We start from the raw sequence: 21,078 nt of genomic DNA on the forward strand, positions 1-21,078 counted from the left end.
ATGCGACATCCTGCAGACAGTACTGCTTGGAGGAAATTTGATGAAGCACATTCATATTTTGCTCGAGCTCCTCGAAATATTAGACTTGGATTGGCTTCAGATGGCTTTAGTCCATTTAAGTCTATGTCTATCTCACATAGCACATGGCCTATTATCTTGATTCCATATAATTTTCCACCATGGTTGTGCATGAAACAACCATATGATATTATCAACTGTTATTGATGGTCCTCATGCACCAGGTAATGATATTTATGTCTATCTACAACCCTTAATTGATGATTTAAACCATTGTGGGTTGGTGTTGCCACTTATGACATATCAAACAATCACATGTTTCAAATGTGTGCAACATTGCTTTGGAAAATTAGTGATTTTCCAGGGTTACTTAACTTATCAGGATATGGTGTGAAAACTAGATATGGTTGTCCATGTTGTCTTACCACAACTAAATCTACCAAATTGATAAATGGGCGAAAATATTGTCTCATGTCTCATAGGCGATGGTTATCTCATAGACACAAGTTTCGAGAAGATAAAGTTGCATTCAATGGCCTTGTGGATTAAGATGGAGCACCTAAACGGTTGACGAGAATTGAGATTCTTCAGAAATTGAATAATGTTAAAAACAAGTTTCGTAAAGATCTATTTGCTAAATCTCGTAAAAGAAAATGCGATGATGTTGATAATTCGGTGCAACATATGTGGAACAAAAAGAGCATATTATTTTAATTGGTATACTGGAAAGACAATATGATTCTTCATAATCTTGATCAGATGCATATTGAAAAGAATGTATTTGACAATATATTTTGGACATTACTGAATATTGATGGAAAAGGAAAAGATAATTTGAACTGCCGCTTAGATTTACAAGAGATGGCGATCAAAAAGCTTTGAATCCTAAGAAAAAGGCTAATGGAAAATATTATCTCCCTCCTGCATGTTTCGCATTGAGTAACACATAAAAATACATCCTCTTACAAGTGCTAAAAGATGTGAAAGTGCCAGATGGATATGCTTCAAATATCTCAAGTTGTGTTGATCTCAAGAAACGCACAATTCACGGGTTGAAGAGTCATGACTGCCACAATTTAATGCAACAACTCCTTTCTATTGCCTTGCCGAATCTCTTGCCAGTGAATTTACTTACGCCATTGATTGAATTCAGTAATTTCTTTAGGCACATTTGTTCAAAAGAATTGAAGATAGGTGACTTAGAAAAACTCCAAGATTGCGTTGCAATAACTCTATGTCATTTGGAGAGAATATTTCCTCCATCTTTCTTTGATATCATGGAACATCTACTTATCCATTTATCAGAAGAAGCAATGTTGGGAGGACCTTCACAATATTGCTCTATGTGGTTTATCGAAAGGTATCATTTTGTTTTTTGTCATCACACATACAAAAACTTGTATTTGTGTTCTAAAAATTGTCTATTTGACGTTCTTGCTTTGTCTTAAAAACTACGTAAGGAATAGATGTTATATAGAAGGTGTGATTGCAAAGGGACGTTGGATAGACGAGTTAATGAAGTTTTTCTCATGGTATTTAGATGACGTCGGGAATAAATCTAATCCATCTTTAATAAATGATTTTTTATCTAATGAAATGACTGACCCAGAGGGTCATCGATCATGTAGAGAGAAAGGATTTAAGCTTAATGACATTACACGTGCTGAAGCCCACATAAATGTTTTATTTAACTCTACCTCTATAAATTCATATTGTGGGTAAGTATTAGATCATAATATAATTAGAAATTAATTATTAAATAATTTTATTTCAGTTTTTATTAAATAGCTATGTGTTATACTTCTGTAGTGACCATATAAAAGAAATCAAGAAAGAAAATCCTCGTCTATCAAGATATAATGTGGATTGAATTCATAATGAATGATTTCAAATATGGTTTAGAAATCATGTAAATATCAACTAGCTAAAATATTTTCTCATTTATTACTATATTGGTAATTATAACTTTTAGATCACATCTTTATTTTTGAATGCTAGGTCGAGAAGAAGCATATGGTTGGTGAAATAATATTTGAGGATATTCAAACTTTATTTATTGTCCCATTAATACAAACAAAAAGAATGACTTGTTATATATGTGATGGAGTTAGACACTAACAGAGTCTCGTGATGTTAAGAGAAACTCAAAATAATGGTATTATGTTAAAGGTTGTACCTTAAAGTTATGCAAGCATAAAAGATAGAAAATCCCATATTGGCAGAGGCTTCTTTTTATGGAATCCTCACAGACATAATTGAGTTATATTATTCCAAGAATCTCACGTTTGTATTGTTTGAATGTAAATGGGTGAACAATAAGAAGGGGCTTATTAAGAAAGATTATTATGTGTTAAAGAATGACAAAAGTCCCATATCGGCGGTTAATGAGATGGGTGGACTCCTTATAAGGCTTGGTCAATCCTCCTCCCTTTGATCTAGCTTTTGGGGTGTGAGTTAGGCCTAACACCTAATTTTACATGGTATCAGAGCAGGGCCCATCTCACCCGATGTTTAGGCCCCCCAAAATCAAAATTGCCCACGCACCAGATGCTAAGCATTGAGCATGAGGTGGGGTGTGAAAGAATGACAAAAGTCCCACATCTGTGATTAATGAGATTGGTGGACTCCTCATAAGGCTTGGGAAATCCTCCTCCCTCTGAACTAGCTTTTGGGGTGTGAGTTAGACCTAAGACCTAATTTCACATTATTAATTTACTCTTGTGAATTTTAATCATCTACTCTATACAAAACATCAGTTATCAGATAAACCATTCATCTTTGCTTCTCAAGCTCAACAAGTGTTTTATGTCGATCATCCTATGGAAATGGAGTGGCAAATGGTTGTTAAAGTAAAGACAAGAGGTTTATGATTAAGGTGATGACACAACAACAATTGATCATAAGGAAAGACATATGGAGTTGTGGCCTGAATAACAATTGGATGACACAACATTTGAAACTGAAGAAGACATTGAATGAGTTAGAGAAGGAGTACCAGGATTAGAAATTGACCCAGAAACTTTGGAAAGTAATGAAGCATATGATGAAGATGAGAACATATCTTAGTTTTTGTTACTATAGTAGTATAATCTCTATTTCAGTACAATTGATTGTTGAACAATAGTGACTTTGATGTTTTTACTCTTCATTCTACTTTTAAAATCTCATATGTTTATATGTATTATTATTTTACTTGATAGTTAGTTATTATTTTATACCTGTGTATAGTTATTTGGAAGGATTCATAGCTACTAAGGAACATCGTTGATATGACAAGAAAAAGACAGAGAAATTCTAGTCAAGGTGAGCTTTTATATGATTCTTCGAAGCAACAAAAACAAATAATCAGAAGTATGTCAATGCCTCAACCACCCCAAAATTTGCCACAAAATGAAAGAGCTGAACTTCATGATACAAAAAATCTTCTATGTATTTAATATCATGATATTTATTCTTCCTTTCATAGTATAAAGTAGTTAGATAATTTTTATAAAAATAATAAATTTGTCTCTTTTTATCTTTGATTATTTATAGATTCTGAGCAGCAAAAACAACAAATCGAAAGTATGCCAATGCCTCAACCGCCCCAAAATTGGCCACAAAATGAAAGAGATGAATCCTATGATGCAAAAAATCTTCGAGGTATTAAATAACATAAAATATATTCTTACTTTCATAGTATCAAGTAGTTGGATAATTTTTATATAAATAATGAATTTGCCTCTTTTTGTCTTTGATTATTTATAGATTTTGAGAAACAAAAGCAACAAATCGGAAGAATGTCAATGCCTCAATGCCCAAAAATTGGCCATAAAATGAAACAGTTGAATCACATGATAAAAAAAAATCTTCCAGGTATTAAATCTCATGATATTTATTCTTTCTTTCATAGTATAAAATAGTTAGATAATTTTATATAAATAATAAATTTACCTCTTTTTATCTTTGATTATTTATAGATTCTAATGAGAGTGAAGAGCAATCTAAGCAAACTAGGGGTCCCACTATGATGCACTCGGGATGGGGGAAATACGGTGAAAATTTACATATTGAATTGAATGAACACGGTCAAGTTACTGAGTCAGAAGGAAATAGGATGAGTTCAAAACATGGTGTGCTAGCACGAAATGACATCTTAGCGTCACTGAATTATAAAGATTGGAGGCTTGTACCTATTATGTACAAGGATAGAATATGGGCTCATATCAAGGTTCTTAGTATACACAAAACCTATATACTAAGATGTTTCTGTTTTTATATTTAATTTTATAAATGAATTGTGTATTAAATATATGTACAGGAAAATACTAACGCAGCTGATGACATGAAGCGCATACTGATGATGTCATTTGGATCAAAATAGAAAGAATCAAAGTATGAAGCAAAAAACATTGGATATGCCCCATACAACAATGATATTGAGCGTTTAGCTCATCGTCCAGATAGAGTTGAAGAACATCAGTGGCGTTCATTAGTTCATTATTGGAGATCAAAAGAAGCAAAGTTATGTGCTAGGTTTCTACTTATGCATTTGCTCTACTAAATGAGAATTTCATACAGGTTGTCATAAATTATTAATGTCGTGTTTTCCCTGATTATACTTCTTATTGTAGAACAGTTAGAAGTTCTTTCTGATTTGTCCCTTTCTTCTAATTGGCTGAAATAATGTTGTTGTACATTCCCAGTTTGCCAACCTGCACAAAATGTTCTTGTATAGAGATTGATTGCACTTTGGCAAACGCAACTATGCTGTTTTTTTATATTTTTTTCTTGGATATTTCTTTTATATATTCAAGATTGCACATGTACTCTTATATATTACTAGTAAAAATACCCTCGCATTGCGCGGGAGTTTAATATTACAAAATTTGTAAAATAATACTTCAACTATATCGGTCATTAAACCTAAAACTCTATATTCTCTTACGCACAAGATTATGTAGTAAGAACCATTAACGATGTAAAGGAACATAAATAATTGTTGCATCTTATAATTTATCCTTAATAATGTAAGCATAAACTAATGACTGTAAAAATACATACAAGGATCTGTAAGATAAGCAATGATGCCTGTTAGCCACTCAACAGGAGCAAGGTACATAAATATTTATTTATGAAGAAGAAGAGGTTTAGAATTTTCATTTTTCTAAAATGGGAGGAAAACTCTCTATTTATTGTGTGAACAAAGGATAGTGTTGAAGAATATTTATTGTGTCTTATCGGAAATATTACAACTAATTGGAAAAGTTGCAACGATTCGGTAATGTCACAACCTTTCAGAAAAGTCGCAACTCTTCATTAAAGTCGCAACTCTTCATTAAAGTCGCAACTTTTAATAAAAGTCGCAACAGTTTAAAGTCACAACTCTTTAAAAAGAGAATGCTTGTTTGTGGTGGCGCCACGTAGACCTGCCTAAGGTTCTATTTTATATAATTATATGATTGTTTTTAAATTTCTAGGAAAAGAGTGAGAGAAACAAACAAAGTCAAAAATATTGACTATGCCACACACATCAGGGAGAAAAAGTCATTCTCAAATTATAGACGATGTATGAACTAATCATTATTTAATTTTTGTAATTTATATATTAAATAATACTTATTGTGAATGTTTAATGTCAGTCCCTTTCTATTCAAACAAATGATGAAGATGAATAATAGTGTAAAGACAACTCGTATTGAGGTATTCAATTCACATTAGAACGAATAAAGAACCAGGTAATGAGATAGGTGGTGAAGTTATGGTAAGCTCTTACTCTTTAAAAATATATTGGTACTTTATTTTTATTACAATTTTTTAAGAAAACTTCTCATTACTTTACCTTTCTTTCAAAAAGAAACAAATGGATGATCTTGCCGAGGTGTATCCTGAGTTTAACGTCCCTGGAAGTGCTCCTAATGATATGTACTCCCATGTAATGGATCAGACACTCATAAGAATTGTTCGTACTCTAGGAAATGGAGCATCTCCTATCTTAGTATATGGCCCCGTATATAAACGATCTTAGGCTGAAAAACGAGATTTTGATGCAAGAGTTGAGATAGAAGTTCAAAAAGCTACCTCAGCTATGAAAATTTAGATGACCGAGAAGATGTATGAAGCAAAAAAAGAGATGGAATGGATGGATAAAAAGTTGTTAGAGGCGAAAGAGGAAGCAAAAGAGATTAACGAAGCGATTGAGAGAAAATTATCAGAAGCAAAAAGGGATATGGAAGAAATTATAGCGGATAAAGTGAAGGATGGAATACAAGCATATCTAGAGTCTTTTGGGAATTAATTAATATTGATGCAATTTTAAATCAAAGAAGGTGAAATAATTGTGTTGCCCACCAAAAAAGCACTTTTTTAGATGAAAAGATAGTTTCTCTTAATTATAATAGCCTTCCTCTTTTGCAATATGTTCCTGATAACCAACATAAAGATTGTCAACAACATCATCACTTGTTCCAGGTGTTCACACAAGAGAGGTTAGAGAAAATTCATTAAAATTCTAAATTTAATTTAATTTGCGTAAATCCTGACATTTATATGATCACAAGATCAACTAATTCCTCTTTCTTGTTTAATATGGATTAATCGACAAACTTGTTACTTTTGATCATGTAATAGTTTTTAGTTGGATTTGAAGTTGTAGTTTTAGAATTTTCTATATTGCTTTTGATAAGCTAATTGATTGATTCTACTCTGTTTTAGCTCTCTGTTTCTGTCTTACGGAATGGTAAGTTGCATTGAGTACATTACAGTGATGTTATGGTTTGATGTGTGGCTTATTGTGTGTTATGATGGGAACTAGTGTTTCCTTCTTTGTTTTTCTCTTGAGTTTCATTGGTATGTTGAAAAATGTTGAATTTGATAAGTTTTTATTTGAACTTAATATGGGCTACAAAAAATTCATTGTCTCATAATCTAGATTGTCTTTTTTTACAAGGTAAAGGTTTATTGACTAAAGTACCAATAAGCTACCAAAAGCAAAAGTTGATTACTCTTTCCACTTCTTCAAAAGTGAAAGGCCTCTCCAACCACTCATTATCTTCATTTCGTAATTTTCTCAAAGTATCATCTTCCCAACTTGGTCTCCAACCTTCAGTTTCAGTAAAAAGATCTTGATAAAATCCGTGAATATGATCCTTAATCAACTCATCATCCTCAACAAGCTTCCTTCCATCATTCATTTATCAATAAGATTAATTCTAATTAGTGTTTTTATCTCCATTCTGCAACCACAAGCATCTAGATTTCTGTCTCCAACTTATTTCTTTAGATGTTGCATTTTCCTCTAACGCTTTGATAAATTTGTTCCTTTGAACTTGCTCATTGCTCTGGTTATTTCTTAAAGCCTTTCAAATGCTTTACTCATCCTTGTAAGTTGCTGCATACTTCCTTGTTCCATTTTTTTAAATCTGCCTTTCCAATGCTTTACTCTTCCTCACATCTGGTTCACCTTGTCTGTCATATGATTTCCATCAGCTGTCTATTAAATCGACAAATATGCGGTGTTCAATATACCAAATATTCCCCCACTACTCCCTTGTGCTTTTAATTCGACCAATCTGTCCATCTAGAACCACCAACCTATTTGATACAAGGTAAATCAATCACCTTCATTTTGTCAAAGATAAGTTTATGTTTGAGCATTTTTGAATTTTATAACAAAGGGATCTGAATTTTCTGATTGAGTACCTATATTGAAAGTGCTTTTGTCTTAGCTTGTCTTACCTAGAGTTGCTCTTATGTTTGATTGAAGCACAACATATTGACTATTATTGATTTAGTCGTATTGAATAATATTTTATCTTAGGAGATGATAAAATTTGGGTATACTGTTTGCACTTTGTATTTAAGGATGATTTGTGCTAATCTCCATTACATTATACTCGAGAGATGTCTACAAGTTCATACATGAATGATATTTCAGTAGAATCAGATAAGTAGGTATACTTATAACCATTATACGATATGTCAAGAGAAGGTGCATTAGGAAAGACTCTGCCATTCCATGGTCTAGCTCTTAGAGTTCAATGGAACCATTCATGATGAATGTTTTTAGGAATCCACCAGTATTGAATGTCCAGTTAAACTCACCCATGGAAGGATCAGTTTCCTATTCCATGACGAAAGGGAACGATGAAAATCAGTTTTTAGATTAATCCCAACCTTCATTCCAGGTAAATATGATTCACCTGGATCGTAAAAACTTTGCCACAGGTAGTACAGAGGCTTATTCTCGGTTGCATCTCGAACAACAAGTTGCTTGAATCAAGGAGTTGTGCTACTGGATTTTGCCCATGTCTAGTTGAATCAGAAGACCACATTACTCTGCCAGAACCATTTATAAGAGTAAGAATTCCTTGTCTGGTAAAATTTAGCGCACTGGATGTGTCGTTCAATGTATTTTCTCCATTACAGGTTAGAACTTGAGAAAAAATGAGTTATATGCTGATTTTAGTACTACAAAAACAACTTCCTCTCAATCCCAAGCAAGTTGTAGTAGGTGGACAGCTAGCTAAAACTAGTCATTTTATGATGAATCCTCGGAATGCTCATATAAAGATGTTAATTCACTAAAATGTACCTGGGAGGAGCTGATTGTAACCGTTGTGACCAGCATGAAGTCTTGCCAACATGCTAATAAATAGAGCATTGTTATAAGTGGCAGGCTCAGTTTGATCATAGTTGTCTGTTCGATCAGTGAAGTTGTCATAGGCATCAGGTCCACCAATAAGAGAACAAGTAAAGAGATTAGGATCACTTGCCTTTCTACTATAACCTTGAATAGCCTGCCCGACTGCTAACAAAACTAGAATTCACCTGAAACGAGACATGGAGGAAGCTCCGTGGTGTACTTGTCTTAGGTTATTGTTTCCATATCCCACCCTGTAACTTGTTGCTCTCAGGTTGTCACCAAGAATGTAGTACACGTATAAAAACATCAAACATGATGATTAGTTTACCAAGGACACGTTCTTTTTTACTTTTTCAGCAGTGACTGTAAAACTTGTAATATAAATCTCCTCATCTTGTTGATTATCTTTGTTTATGCTACTATCATTAAGAGCTGCAAAATAATTGTATGTGTTGATGCCTTATTCTCTTTCCATTTGTTCATTCTTTTTGTGCATGGAGTCTATTTTTTTTTGTTGAATACGGAAACATATTATTTTGTCCAAAAGTGACTAAACTTGCTGCACTAACTAGCAGGGAAAATATTTACATCCATCACAGGAGCACTAGAAAAACTACTGGGACTTCCATGTATATACATAGATGAAGAGTGGGCTGAAGCTATATTTATCCTTCTAAGGAACTCTTCTTCTTGCTTGTCTGCACACAAAACGACCAAAGTTGATGGAGGAGGGCTCGAAAATGTAGTAGTCCAAACAGTAGGGATGCTTCCTCTATTGTAAAAATCTAAGACTGCTAGGCTATCTACTAATTTGTTCTTTTCTCTGTAGACATGGTAGACAGTAGGATCACCCAGCCTTTGAAGGAGGCAACTGCAGTCAAATAAAAGAGGTAAAAAATTAGTAAAATCAGTATTCAGCAGATTAACTAGCAGCTCAGCATGCACGTTTATTTCCAAAGGCAAAAGTTGATGTTCCCATGCTAAATGTAAGCTCTTGAGCAAAGCATGTAATTCTGTGTCTAAGGGATCTGCAGTGGCCACAAGGCCTGATAATCCCAAAATCCAATATCCAACACAAAGAAAAAATTTGAGATAGAGTGCCCACTTCTTCCCTGAAAGAAGCAACCTTGGAGCATGTCAGAAAAAGGTGGGTTATAGATTCCGTATCACCCAAATTACAAAGCTGACAAATCGGTGAGGGGATGCAAGAGATGTGGTGAAGGTAGCAGGAGGTTGGTAGTCATCCATGGTGTAATACTAAAGATTATTTTATCAGTAGACCACTTCTTGCATTGTGTGTCCATCCCTGTTACATCTTCTTCTGGTTGCTAATATTCATCTATTCCTCTCTTGTTCTTTTGACACTGATTTTTAAGTTCATGAATGTGATCCTCCCTTACTATACTCTTACCATTTAAAGTCCTTGTAAGAGGAGAAGATTTGTAAAACGGGCCATCTTCTAAATAATGTGATTGTCCCTTACTATACACTGCCGTTTCAAATCTTCAGATACAACTTTCTAATCTGGCGGTTTAAGACAATAATATCTTTGTAAGCTGCTTGCTCATGGCTGGCGAATTTGATCATGTTGCTTTCGATAAGTTAATTGTTCAATTCTGCTCAAATTCTCCCTACTTTTGTCTGTATAGAATGTTAAGTTTCATTGAGTTCACTACTGTGATATCATGGTTTGCTGTGTGGCTTATTGTGTGTTTTGATGGAAACTAGTGCATTGTTCAAATCATTATCTGTAAAGTTGGTCGGAATGGATCTAGAGGTATTTGGATGAACTAGTTGACTAGATAAATATGCTAGGTTTTGTGGTCAAGAACTCATGATATGTGAACATTGTGTTGGAAAAACTCATTTAATGCTATCACACTTAGTTGTATTATACGATGTTTGTATCTTTGTCCCAACACCAAATGTTTGTTTTGTTGAAGCAATCATATGTCTTTTTTTTTTATTTTCCTTGTGGAAAAATTGAAACACTTGTGTACTCAATAAAATGGTAAGCTTTGTATTTCGTAAAGTGTCACAATAATCAATTTAATATTTTTTTGTTAGGCTAACATGATCAAGAAGATTGGAACAACCGTAGTTAGCACAAATAAAAAGAAGTGGGTGTGTTTGAAAAAACTACAAGATATTTATTTTCTTTCAAAAGGAGGAAAATTTCATGTTTTAGTTCCTTTTTTTATGATCTCTGATGCAACTTCATAGCATTAATGTGCAGCTTCATAACATGTATTTGTTTTGCCATTCTATGGCGAAGTTGTAAGTAATGTAGTTCATCAGACAGAGCATTGTTCACATTGATTTTTGCGAGAAGCCTTTTACCTTGTTGCCCCTTCTTACCCTTATTACTGCTCCAGCTCCTCCAGCCTAGTTGTGGGATAAAAAGACCCGAGAACAATCAGTTTAAGGCCCCTATCAGCAGGTTCCCATTTAATAAATTCTTTACCTTTCCTCTTTTTGTTATTCTTGAAGCCTATGTAGAAATATTTCATTGCTCTGTCTCTAGGTAATCCTAATGGAATGGCTTCTTTCTTGTCATTATGGTAGTTGCTGTTTCTATTTAGCCATTATGTTCCAGATGTAAAGGAAATGTGAATTCCCATTTCACTACGTTTTTGTTTTTGGACTTTATTTGAAGTTTATTATAGTTACTCATACACACAATATCAGTGGAGTTCCTTTCGAAATACATTTACTGTTGTTGCATTATGCTTTCTCTTTTTCAGGTTTTACTGGAATGACTTCTTTCTTGTCATTATGGTAGTTGTTGTTTCAGTTAGCCATATGTTCCAGATGTAAAAGGGAAATGCAAATTTCCATTCCACTACGTTGTTAGATTGGTGACTCTGTATTTTCTTTAAAGCCAATTTTTTAATATGTTTACTTTTAGAAAAATTCAATTAATCATTTTTGATATCCCAATTTGTTCTAGTTATAAGCCAATTTCTTAATATGTTTACTTTTAGAAAAATTTAATTAATCATTTTTTATATCCCAGTTTGTTCTAGTTATTGCAGATCTAATTTCTATTATTATATAGTTATAAATTTTTTTATGTGCATTTCTTGTGTAGAATTTTTAAGAAAATGAGGTCAAGTATCGACTTCAACATGCTCGACTTTTGGAATGATGATTTCATAAAGATTTATTGCAAATTTACTGGAGATTTTAATTTCATTTTAATTAGGAGTTAGTTAGCTGGTTTTATGTTGAGATTATTGCTTGAGATAGAAAAGATAATTTGTTTCGACATTGTTTACTTTTACATAAAACATATTATATTGGTATTTTGTTCTTTGATTATATTTTAGAAAATATTTGCTTTATATAATATTTCTTGCTTATCAGAAGGAGATAATTTTGAATGCACAGGTTGTTTATATGTATTTGTGTCTTGAGAAAAACTATATATAATTTTCCTGGGATGTTTAAGAATTTTGGCGGCGACGTTAGAATATTAATATGACATTTAGCAAAATATAAAATAATTTCACCAATTTTTATGACATTCAATAATATCATTTGTTGACATTAAGTAAAGTGTGAGAAATTTAAATTGTGACATTTTATAAATGTCACAAGTCAGTATCTTGAAATTTTATTTGCCAACATTTAATCTAAATATCAGAAAGTTTAAGTGACATTTCATAAGTGTCGAAAAAACAAATGTCATATCTCATAACGACATTTACTTAAATGTCAAAAATAAATATTATTTATTTCATATCGACATTTACATATATGTCCAAAATAAATGTAATATATCTCATACCAACATTTACCTAATTATTAAAAATAAATGTCATATATTCTCATACTGACATATATCTAAATGTCAAAAATAAATGTCATATATCTCATAATGACATTTAACTAAATGTCAAAAATAAATGTCATATATCTCATACTGACATTCACCTAAATATCATATTTCTTGATATTCACATAAATGTCAAAAAATAAATATCGTAATAATTTTACCAACATTTACATATATGTTGCAAAGTAAATGCCGCAAATTCTTTTCAATATTTACCTAAATGTCACAAAAAATGTCACAAATTCTTCCTGACAAATACCTAAATGTTGGAAAAATTCTCTACACCAAAATTTACGACATTTTGTCCACATGTAAAATAAATATCGGTAAACAAAATTTGTGACATTTAAGCATCATAATACGACATTTAGAAAATGTCGTTGTCTCTCCATTTTCTTGTAGTGGTTTATGTGACCATATTTAGTTCACAAAGCTATGGAGAAGGTGAAGGTGATTCAAGAAAGATTGAAAACGGCACAAAGTCATCATAAATCCTACATAAATGTTAGGAGAAGGCCGTTGGAGTTTGAAGTGGATGATTGTGTATACTTGATTGTATTACCCAGGAAGGGTGTTATGAGGTTTTGTATGAAGGAAAAACTTAGTCCCCGATATATTTACCTTATCACATAGCCAAAAGGATTGACAATGTAGCTTATGATTTAGAGTTGCCACAAGAGTTAGCAGCAGTTCATCCGGTGTTTCATATTCTATGTTGAAAAAGTGCATGGGAAATACTCCATTGATTGTACTAACAGAAAATATTGGGATTAAGGATATATTTTCCTATGAGGATATTTTGGATCATATTTTTGATCGCCAAGTTCACAAGTTGAGAATAAAGGAGGTTGCATCAATCAACGTTCTTTGGAGGAACCAATTTTTTGAAGAAGCAACTTGGGAAGCTTAGAGGACATGAAGAAGAGATATCCACATCTCTTTTAATTCGGAGAGAATGTAGATCAAGGTACCTCTCTCTTCTTAATACTTTAGAAACTATCAGTAAGCATGTGGTTACTTGCATTTGTTTGTTGAGTGTTGAACTTGATGTTATTATCCTTAGCTTAGCGAAAGAAATCTTATTTGAGGAGGAATGTTCCCAAGGGGGAGATATTGCAACATCTCACAATTTGAAATACATAGGAATAAACTAAGAAAATAAAAATATTCTTTTTGGAAAGAAAAAGAGAAGTCTAAAAAATAGCCTAAGTTATGAAAGTGAGTTTTGTTCATTTTCAAACAGCCATAACATCTAGCTCAAGATGAGTTAGAGGTAGTTATTGATATGGTTGGAAATCTCTTATGTCACGATAGGAGAGCACCCCATAGAAGTAGCATGACGTACTTGACCTCTTGGAGGTCTTATACAAGCCCTTAGACATCTTTCATTGCATAATTGTATATATGTATATATGTATATATGTATGTCTATCATAAATACATTATTCCATGTCTAAGTTGCCAGCTTAAGACATAACTCATAAAATAGAATAGGGACACGATCCATAACAACGTAAAAATATAATCTAACTATTACATCATCTTAAATAAACATCTAGACATAGGCAACACTTGAATCATAAGGATTCCTTTACTTGTACTTGGGAGATTTATCCAAGCTCTTCTCTTAGGAGACATCCTATACCCATCAACACCTACACTTTGTCTAAAAAGATGAAGAAGAATGGTATTAGTACAAGAATGCACTAAGTATGACAACCATGCAAAACATGCATCTAAAGAGGACATTTCATTTGAAATCATCCAACATGCCTTTTTAGTAAACTTCATGAACATTGGCACATATAAGCACAATATATTTCACATACATGAGATAGACATGGATTCTACCAGAAATAGAACATAAAGTCATTTATCATACTTTGAAGCATATTCAGTTCATACAATACATTACTTCTCTTTTTAACTCAACATCTTTCCTCAAGCAACCCTCAAGTGTACATAGTACAATGTATCACCCTAAGGTCACCTTACCATAGTGTTTCAGAGATATGTTTCATAAACATAACCACATATATTCACAAGTCATAAGGACATCATAGACATCAACTTCACATAAGGTCCATTGCCTAGGATAACTCCTACGTCACAATAGTGGAATATGTAGGTAGCATCCCATAATACTAGTTTCACCAAGTATACCTAAGAAATCTCCCTATACTAGGCATAATATACTTAACAAGTCATAAAACTTCTATTCATAACTAGACATAAGGCACATACTTCATAGTATCATATAAGGACTCCTTCCTTTACTACAACCTTAGTCATAAATCACTTAGTTCATAACATAGGTAAAATACCCTCATAACCCCTTCACAATCTTACTTGGGTAATGTACACATGGAGTCTCATACCCCCACATATACTAAGTAAATTCATTTAGAAGCCACAAGTGCAATTCACACACATACACATAATTCATGTCTTGACATAGAAAAGTCACTTAATATGAATTAATACAACTCATACATCATGTGTGAGTGCACAAAATGTGACATATACCCTCACATAAACACCTCTAGTCATACATGTTCATAACTTCATACTTCACATCCATAGAAAAAGGTAATGATGCGTAGGAGAACTATCCTTTCCTTAATCATAATGAATCTACCCTATTCATAATCATAAATGAAGTGTGTGTGGGTACATTGGTCAACATGATAACATAAGGTCTATAGCATAACCTTGAGGAAGACACCCTCTAAAGGTCACAACACATCTACAACATTCCTCAAAGTCTCAAGTCATACACACATATATAATTTTACAGACTATAGACTACACACACTCACATTACATCATAGGAGGCAAGAACATATTATTCATCACTACAATAGAAGTCTTCTAACATAATTTGATCACACATTTATATAGGGTTCATATAGGTAGGGGTAGTGCTACAAGGATATTAATCATCATTATCCATCTAGACCATACTTAACCCTAACATGATCATCACATATATTAAACATCATCCACACCCCTAAATCATGCAACTAGTGTGGGAGACGATTCATATACTTCACATAACATCAATTCAGTTGGAACATGATATTAGACTCAAGGCTAAATCCTTCAACTTCCTGAACATGAGATCATCATATCAATTCATCTTGGATATAATGCCTTCAAGTCCATGATCATCACACATAAACATGTACAAGAATGTAAACACCGCCACCATAAGTGGATCATACAAATAATCACAATTTATTGTACATTCTAAGCTAATTAAAAAAAATAGGTCAACTTACCGAATCTCCAAGATAATGATCATCCTGATCGATTCCCAATAATTCATAATCAATTGACATAAAGGAATATAAAACTAAGCAATTTATTACAACCTAAATATAATCCAATCATCATATCATCAAGATCACAAGACCCACATTATAGGCCACTTTGAGAAATTAGGAGTATCATGGGTTCTTTATGAAATTTGATTGAAATTCATCTTTAAAACATTACATAACCATTAATTTATCATAGACATTCTTTTGAAATCAATTTGAGAAAGAACCCATGGCTAGATTGAAAGAAAGCAATTTTGATTATGAAATCTTATTTGAAAAACTTTGAAGGAACTCCTTACATGAATGGATAACTAATAAGTTAGAGCTGGAATGGGAAGGGTGTAGTTCAAATCCAATAGGCCAAATAGTTTCCCATCTTAAAGCCAATAAGATGTTATCTACGGGGTATTTATACCACTTAGTCAGAGTCAATCACATAGAAAATAAAGTTCCTTCCATAGACTATTTATCCATAGTAAATGAGTTTCAAGATGTCTTTCTGTAGGATTTACCAAGAATCCCTCCTGAACGCGAAATTGACTTTGGTATTGACTTAGATCCCAACACCAAACCAATTTCCATTCATCCCTATAGAATGGCTACATGATAAACTCAAAGAGTTGAAGTTGCAATTAAAAGATCTACTTGATAAGGGCTTCATCTAGCCGAGCGTATCCCCATGGGGTTCTCCAGTGTTGTTTGTTAAGAAAAAGGATGGAACCCTTAGAATGTGTATCGATTATCGGCAACTCAACAAAGTCACTGTAAAAAACAAATACCCTCTTCCCAAAATTGATGATCTATTTGATCAGCTCCAAAGTTCAAGTTTATTTTCTAAAATAGATCTCAATTCAGGGTATCACCATCTGAGAGTGATACAAGAGGACATTTCTAAGACTGCCTTCCATACTAGGTATAGTCATTACGAGTTTCCTGTCATGGCATTTGGTCTCACTAACGCACTAGCTGCGTTTATGGACCTTATAAATAGGGTCTTCCATGAATACCTAGATTCTTTTGTCATATTATTCATAGATGACATCCTCATATACTCTATGACAAGAGAAGAGCATGAACAATGTTTGAGAATGACATTCCAAGTACTCAGGGAACATCAGTTTTATGCAAAATTCAACAAATATGAGTTTTAGCTGAGATCAGTGACCTTCCTTGGTCATGTTGTGTCTGACCAGGGTGTAGAAGTTAATCTGAAAAAGATTTAGTCAGTAAAGAACTGGACGATACCCCTCACTCCTATAGACATCCAAATTTTCTGTGGGTTTGGCTAATTAATTTTTAGGTTTGTTGAGGGCTTTTCCACTATTGCTGCTCCATTGTCAACTTTAATAAATAAGAAGACAAAGTTTGAGTAGTCTGAAACTCGTGAAAAGAGCTTTCAAGAGCTCAAAGACCGACTCACTTCAGCCCCAATTCTCACATTGCTGAGTAGTGGTGAAAGGTATGTGGTGTACTGTGATTATTCCCGAGTAGGTTTGGAATATGTTCTTATGTAGAATGACAAGGTGATTGCATATGCATCAAGAAAGTTGAAAATCCATGAGAAGAATTACCCTACCCATGATCTTGAGTTAGCTGTTGTGGTATTTGTGTTAAAACTTTTGAGAAATTACTTATATGGTGTACATGTTGATGTATTTACTGACCTTAAAAGTCTTCAGTATGTTTTTACACAGAGAGAATTGAATCTTCATCAGAGAAGATGACTAGAGCTGCTCAAGGATTATGACATAAATGTCCACTATCACTCAGGTAAAGACAATGTAGTGGCCAACACTTTGAGCTGATTGAGAATGGACAGTGTGTCTCATATTAATGATGAGAGCTGGTGAAAGAGTTGCACCAATTGTCTAGGTTAAGTGTACAATTGGTAGATACACCAATTGGGGGTGTTAAAGTTCATTCCATCTCTGAATCATCATTTGTTGTAGATGTTAAACCTAAGAAGCATCTTGACCCAGTACTCATGGAGTTGAAAGACTAAGTGATAAGTAAGCTGAATGAATCATTCACCTTAGGGGGGTATTGTGTGCTTAGATACCTATGCAGATTGTGTGTGCCCAATATTGATAATTTGAGACCTAATATTATTGCAGAGGCTCATGGCTCCAGGTATTCCATTCATCTAGGTTCCATCAAGGTGTATCATGATCTCAAGGATATTTATTAGTGGGAAGGAATGAAGCAAGATATTTCTAAGTTTGTGGAGGAGTGCCCCAATTGCCAACACGTTAAGGTCGAACACCTTAAGCCAAGAGGTCTTAACTAGTCGATTGACATCCCAACATCGCAGTGGGAGGATATTAATATGGAACTTGTGGTTTGTCTGTCCAGGACCAAGAAGCTGCATGATTCCATTTGGGTCATTGTTGACATGATGACTAAGTCTGCTCACTTCATTCCTGTGAAGTCTGCTTACAGAGACAAATATTATGCCAAGCTATATATTGATGAGATAGTGAGGTGGCATGGGATCCCTTTATCTATCATTTTAAATAGAGGAGCCCAGTTGATTTCTCACTTTTGGAGATATTTCCAAAAGAGCTAGGGTACACAGGTGAATCTCAATACTGCTTTTCATCCTTAGACAGATGCACAAGCAGAGTGTACCATTCAAACCCTTGAAGACATGCTGAGAGCATGTGTTATTGACTTTAAGGGGAGTTGGGATGATCATTTGCCACTTTGAGTTCTCTTATAATAATAGCTATCATTCCAGTATTTTGATTGCACCTTTTGAAGGACCGTATGGCAGGAGATGTAGGTCCCTAGTTGGGTGGTTGGATGTAGGAGAGTCTTCCATACCTGTCCCTGAGATCATACATGAGGCTATAGAAAAAGTGAGAATGATCAGGGACACTTGTCAAAAATCCTATGCTGATAACAGGAAGAGGGCTCTTAATTCGAGGTAGGTGATCAAGTCTACTTGAAGATATTACCCATGAAAGGGGTGATGAGGTTTGGTAAGAAAGGGAATTTGAGTCCGAGGTATATAGGTCCTTATAAGGTCTTACAGCGAGTAGGGAATGTTGCCTATGAATTGAAGTTACCAAATGACTTGGCTTTTGTTCATCTAGTGTTTCATGTTTCAATTTTTAAAAAGTGTCTAGCTGATCCAACATCCATCATCCTTTTGAGGGGTTAGGAGTCGATGCCTTTCTTATGAAGAGGTTCCAGTTGAAATTTTAGATCACCAAGTGAAGCAGATAAGGAACAAGGAGGTTGCCACCGTAAAGGTGTTATGGAGGAACCACCTTGTTGAGGGAGCAACATGGGAGGCCGAGGCTGACATTAGACCACGTTACCCTCACTTGTTCAGTTCTTGAAGTTAGATATACTCTTCCTAAGTCTGATTTTGTTAATGATTCTTTACATTAGTGCATTAGTCGGTTTTGGTGTTTTAAGTCCAGAACTGTGTGTTTATACTTGCACTATATGAGTTAATATGAGTTCATTCTTGGATTCACGTTGCTGTTTTTGTATTATGTTGACATAATTCTTGTGTTGCATGAGTTATGATCTGCATTGAGTAAAAGTGAGATTGAGAAGGAAGATCCTCAATCTCACATATGAAACTTCAGATAAGCTTTGAGTGATGTGCATCATCAAGAGTAAGTTGGTGAATTAGATATTCACAAAGAGTAAAGTTTCAAGTATGTTGATGTATTTTTCGAAAATACCCTCTTTGATTCTAACTGACGTGTAGTGTCATTCGGGGACAAATGTTCCTACGGCGAGGGGGGGGGGGGGGGAGGGGATAATGTAACATTCATAAAATGTACTTGTTTAGTGAAGTGTCTATTAGGTTTTAAGAATATGTATTGGGGTACATAGACTTCCCAATGCCCAATATTGATTAATATTAGGCATGTTAGAGAATATTGGCTTAATGGTGTTAGCCAATTTCTATGTATTAACAACTAACTTAAGATATACTTTGATGTTCAAATGCTGCAATCAAAGATTGTTTAGGAATTGTACCTGCAATGAAGACCCTAAGCTAAAATTTTTTATTTCATAGCTTACACACATTAGGTATGAGGCATCCAAATGTCAAGCCTAGGTACCATAGCACATGATCATTTAAAATGATAATGTAGATTAAGTAGTGCCCAAGGACATAGTTAGGATACTTGGGACAAGAAGTGAACAAAAAGTGTGCAGCAATACATGTGCAAGAACATGTGCTAACTGCCAAGAGACCAAGCGCCAAGCCCAACTGAATTCGGTTAGGGCGGTTAGGGGGCAGGCGTGCGTTGGGTAAATCCACGCAGGGCGTACCTTCCTAACCAATCCTAGGATCTAACTTACTTACCAAACTAGCTAACTTACCTAGTATTAACTAAAATAAACTAACTAGTCTTCCCTAAATCCTAAGATCTACCATGGTGACACTAGCCGAGTAGCTAACTAAAGAAACATCCTAGCATCTAACCTAAGATGCTCCAAATGGTTTGTTTATGATCCTTGTGACTTAGGGGTACTTTAGTAATTCCCTAGGTCACTTAATTAATTAAATTATCAACTTAATTAATTGATTTAGAAACAATTATGTTGCCCAAACCCTTAGAAAATTTTTAGAATTTGGCTAAGTCAAATGCTCTACTATTTTTAGTAAATTTAAGAGGGGTATTTTGGTAATTAGATAATTGATTTATTTAATTAAGTTAATTATCCTAAGTTGTATTAGCCAATATTCAGTTCTAAGACTAGAATCATGTTTATCTAATAGAACTCACGATTGAAAAACAGTGAACAAACGTAAGAAAAAGAGATCAGTTCTCCTTAGGCGATTTCAAGGCGATTCTTCAAGATTTTTGTGCAAATAATAGGGTGATCTTTGTAGATTCAGTTCTACAGAAAGGTATGGGTTTTCTCTCTTGGATTCCTTTCCCTAGGAGGCTTTTCAAACGTTTTTAATTCAAGAAAACCGAAACTAGGGTTGTTCCAAATGAAATTTTTGAATCTTCATCTCCCTAGTTCTCCCTATTTTGATTTTAGTAGTATGTATAATGCAAATCTTGAACATGTTGTTGGTATGTGGTGCTAACTTATCATTAACTGTAGGTTTCTGTGATTTGATAATGTCGAATGAGACCTATACGTTAGATCCGTATGATTACTGCCTAATTGTGTTCGAGAAGATGAAATTGTTATAATTTGTTTATGAAATTCTGTTTACTGGTAAGAGGGATAAAGTTTTCGATTACTGTTTGTGTTTAAGTTAGACACATTTGTAAGTGTTTGGAATTCAATTT

The 21,078-nt window shown here is 33.9% G+C and overlaps 1 protein-coding gene and 1 long non-coding RNA gene across 6 annotated transcripts; both read left to right on the forward strand.

The window, feature by feature from the left end:
- The first annotated feature begins 803 nt into the window (after positions 1 to 803).
- Positions 804 to 4,918, forward strand: LOC109120321 (uncharacterized). Its single transcript, XM_069298033.1, has 6 exons — positions 804 to 1,378; positions 3,247 to 3,321; positions 3,553 to 3,660; positions 3,766 to 3,873; positions 3,978 to 4,228; positions 4,319 to 4,918. The coding sequence occupies exons 2-6, from the start codon at positions 3,288 to 3,290 to the stop codon at positions 4,379 to 4,381; spliced, it is 564 nt and encodes a 187-aa protein (XP_069154134.1). The 5' UTR covers positions 804 to 1,378; positions 3,247 to 3,287; the 3' UTR covers positions 4,382 to 4,918.
- A 1,578-nt stretch (positions 4,919 to 6,496) lies between these two features.
- Positions 6,497 to 10,227, forward strand: LOC104647428 (uncharacterized). Of its 5 annotated transcripts, none has more exons than XR_011221319.1 (3): positions 6,497 to 7,604; positions 8,224 to 8,355; positions 9,217 to 10,227. It is a non-coding gene; the product is annotated as an uncharacterized lncRNA (long non-coding RNA). The 5 variants fall into 5 exon arrangements; XR_011221321.1 differs by having other exon boundaries at positions 6,497 to 7,379; positions 7,486 to 8,355; XR_003246927.2 differs by having other exon boundaries at positions 6,498 to 8,355; positions 9,217 to 9,398; positions 9,471 to 10,227.
- Positions 10,228 to 21,078: the final 10,851 nt, after the last annotated feature.

Source organism: Solanum lycopersicum, chromosome 5, assembly GCF_036512215.1.
Source record: "Solanum lycopersicum chromosome 5, SLM_r2.1".
In the NCBI taxonomy this organism is placed as follows: Eukaryota; Viridiplantae; Streptophyta; class Magnoliopsida; order Solanales; family Solanaceae; genus Solanum; species Solanum lycopersicum.

Coding starts and splice junctions, on each gene's coding strand:
- LOC109120321 (XM_069298033.1), top strand. CDS start 3,288: ATGACAAGAAAAAGACAGAGAAATTCTAGTCAAG. Junction 3,661..3,765: donor TGATGCAAAAAATCTTCGAG/GTATTAAATAAC, acceptor GATTATTTATAG/ATTTTGAGAAACAAAAGCAA. Junction 4,229..4,318: donor GAATATGGGCTCATATCAAG/GTTCTTAGTATA, acceptor ATATATGTACAG/GAAAATACTAACGCAGCTGA.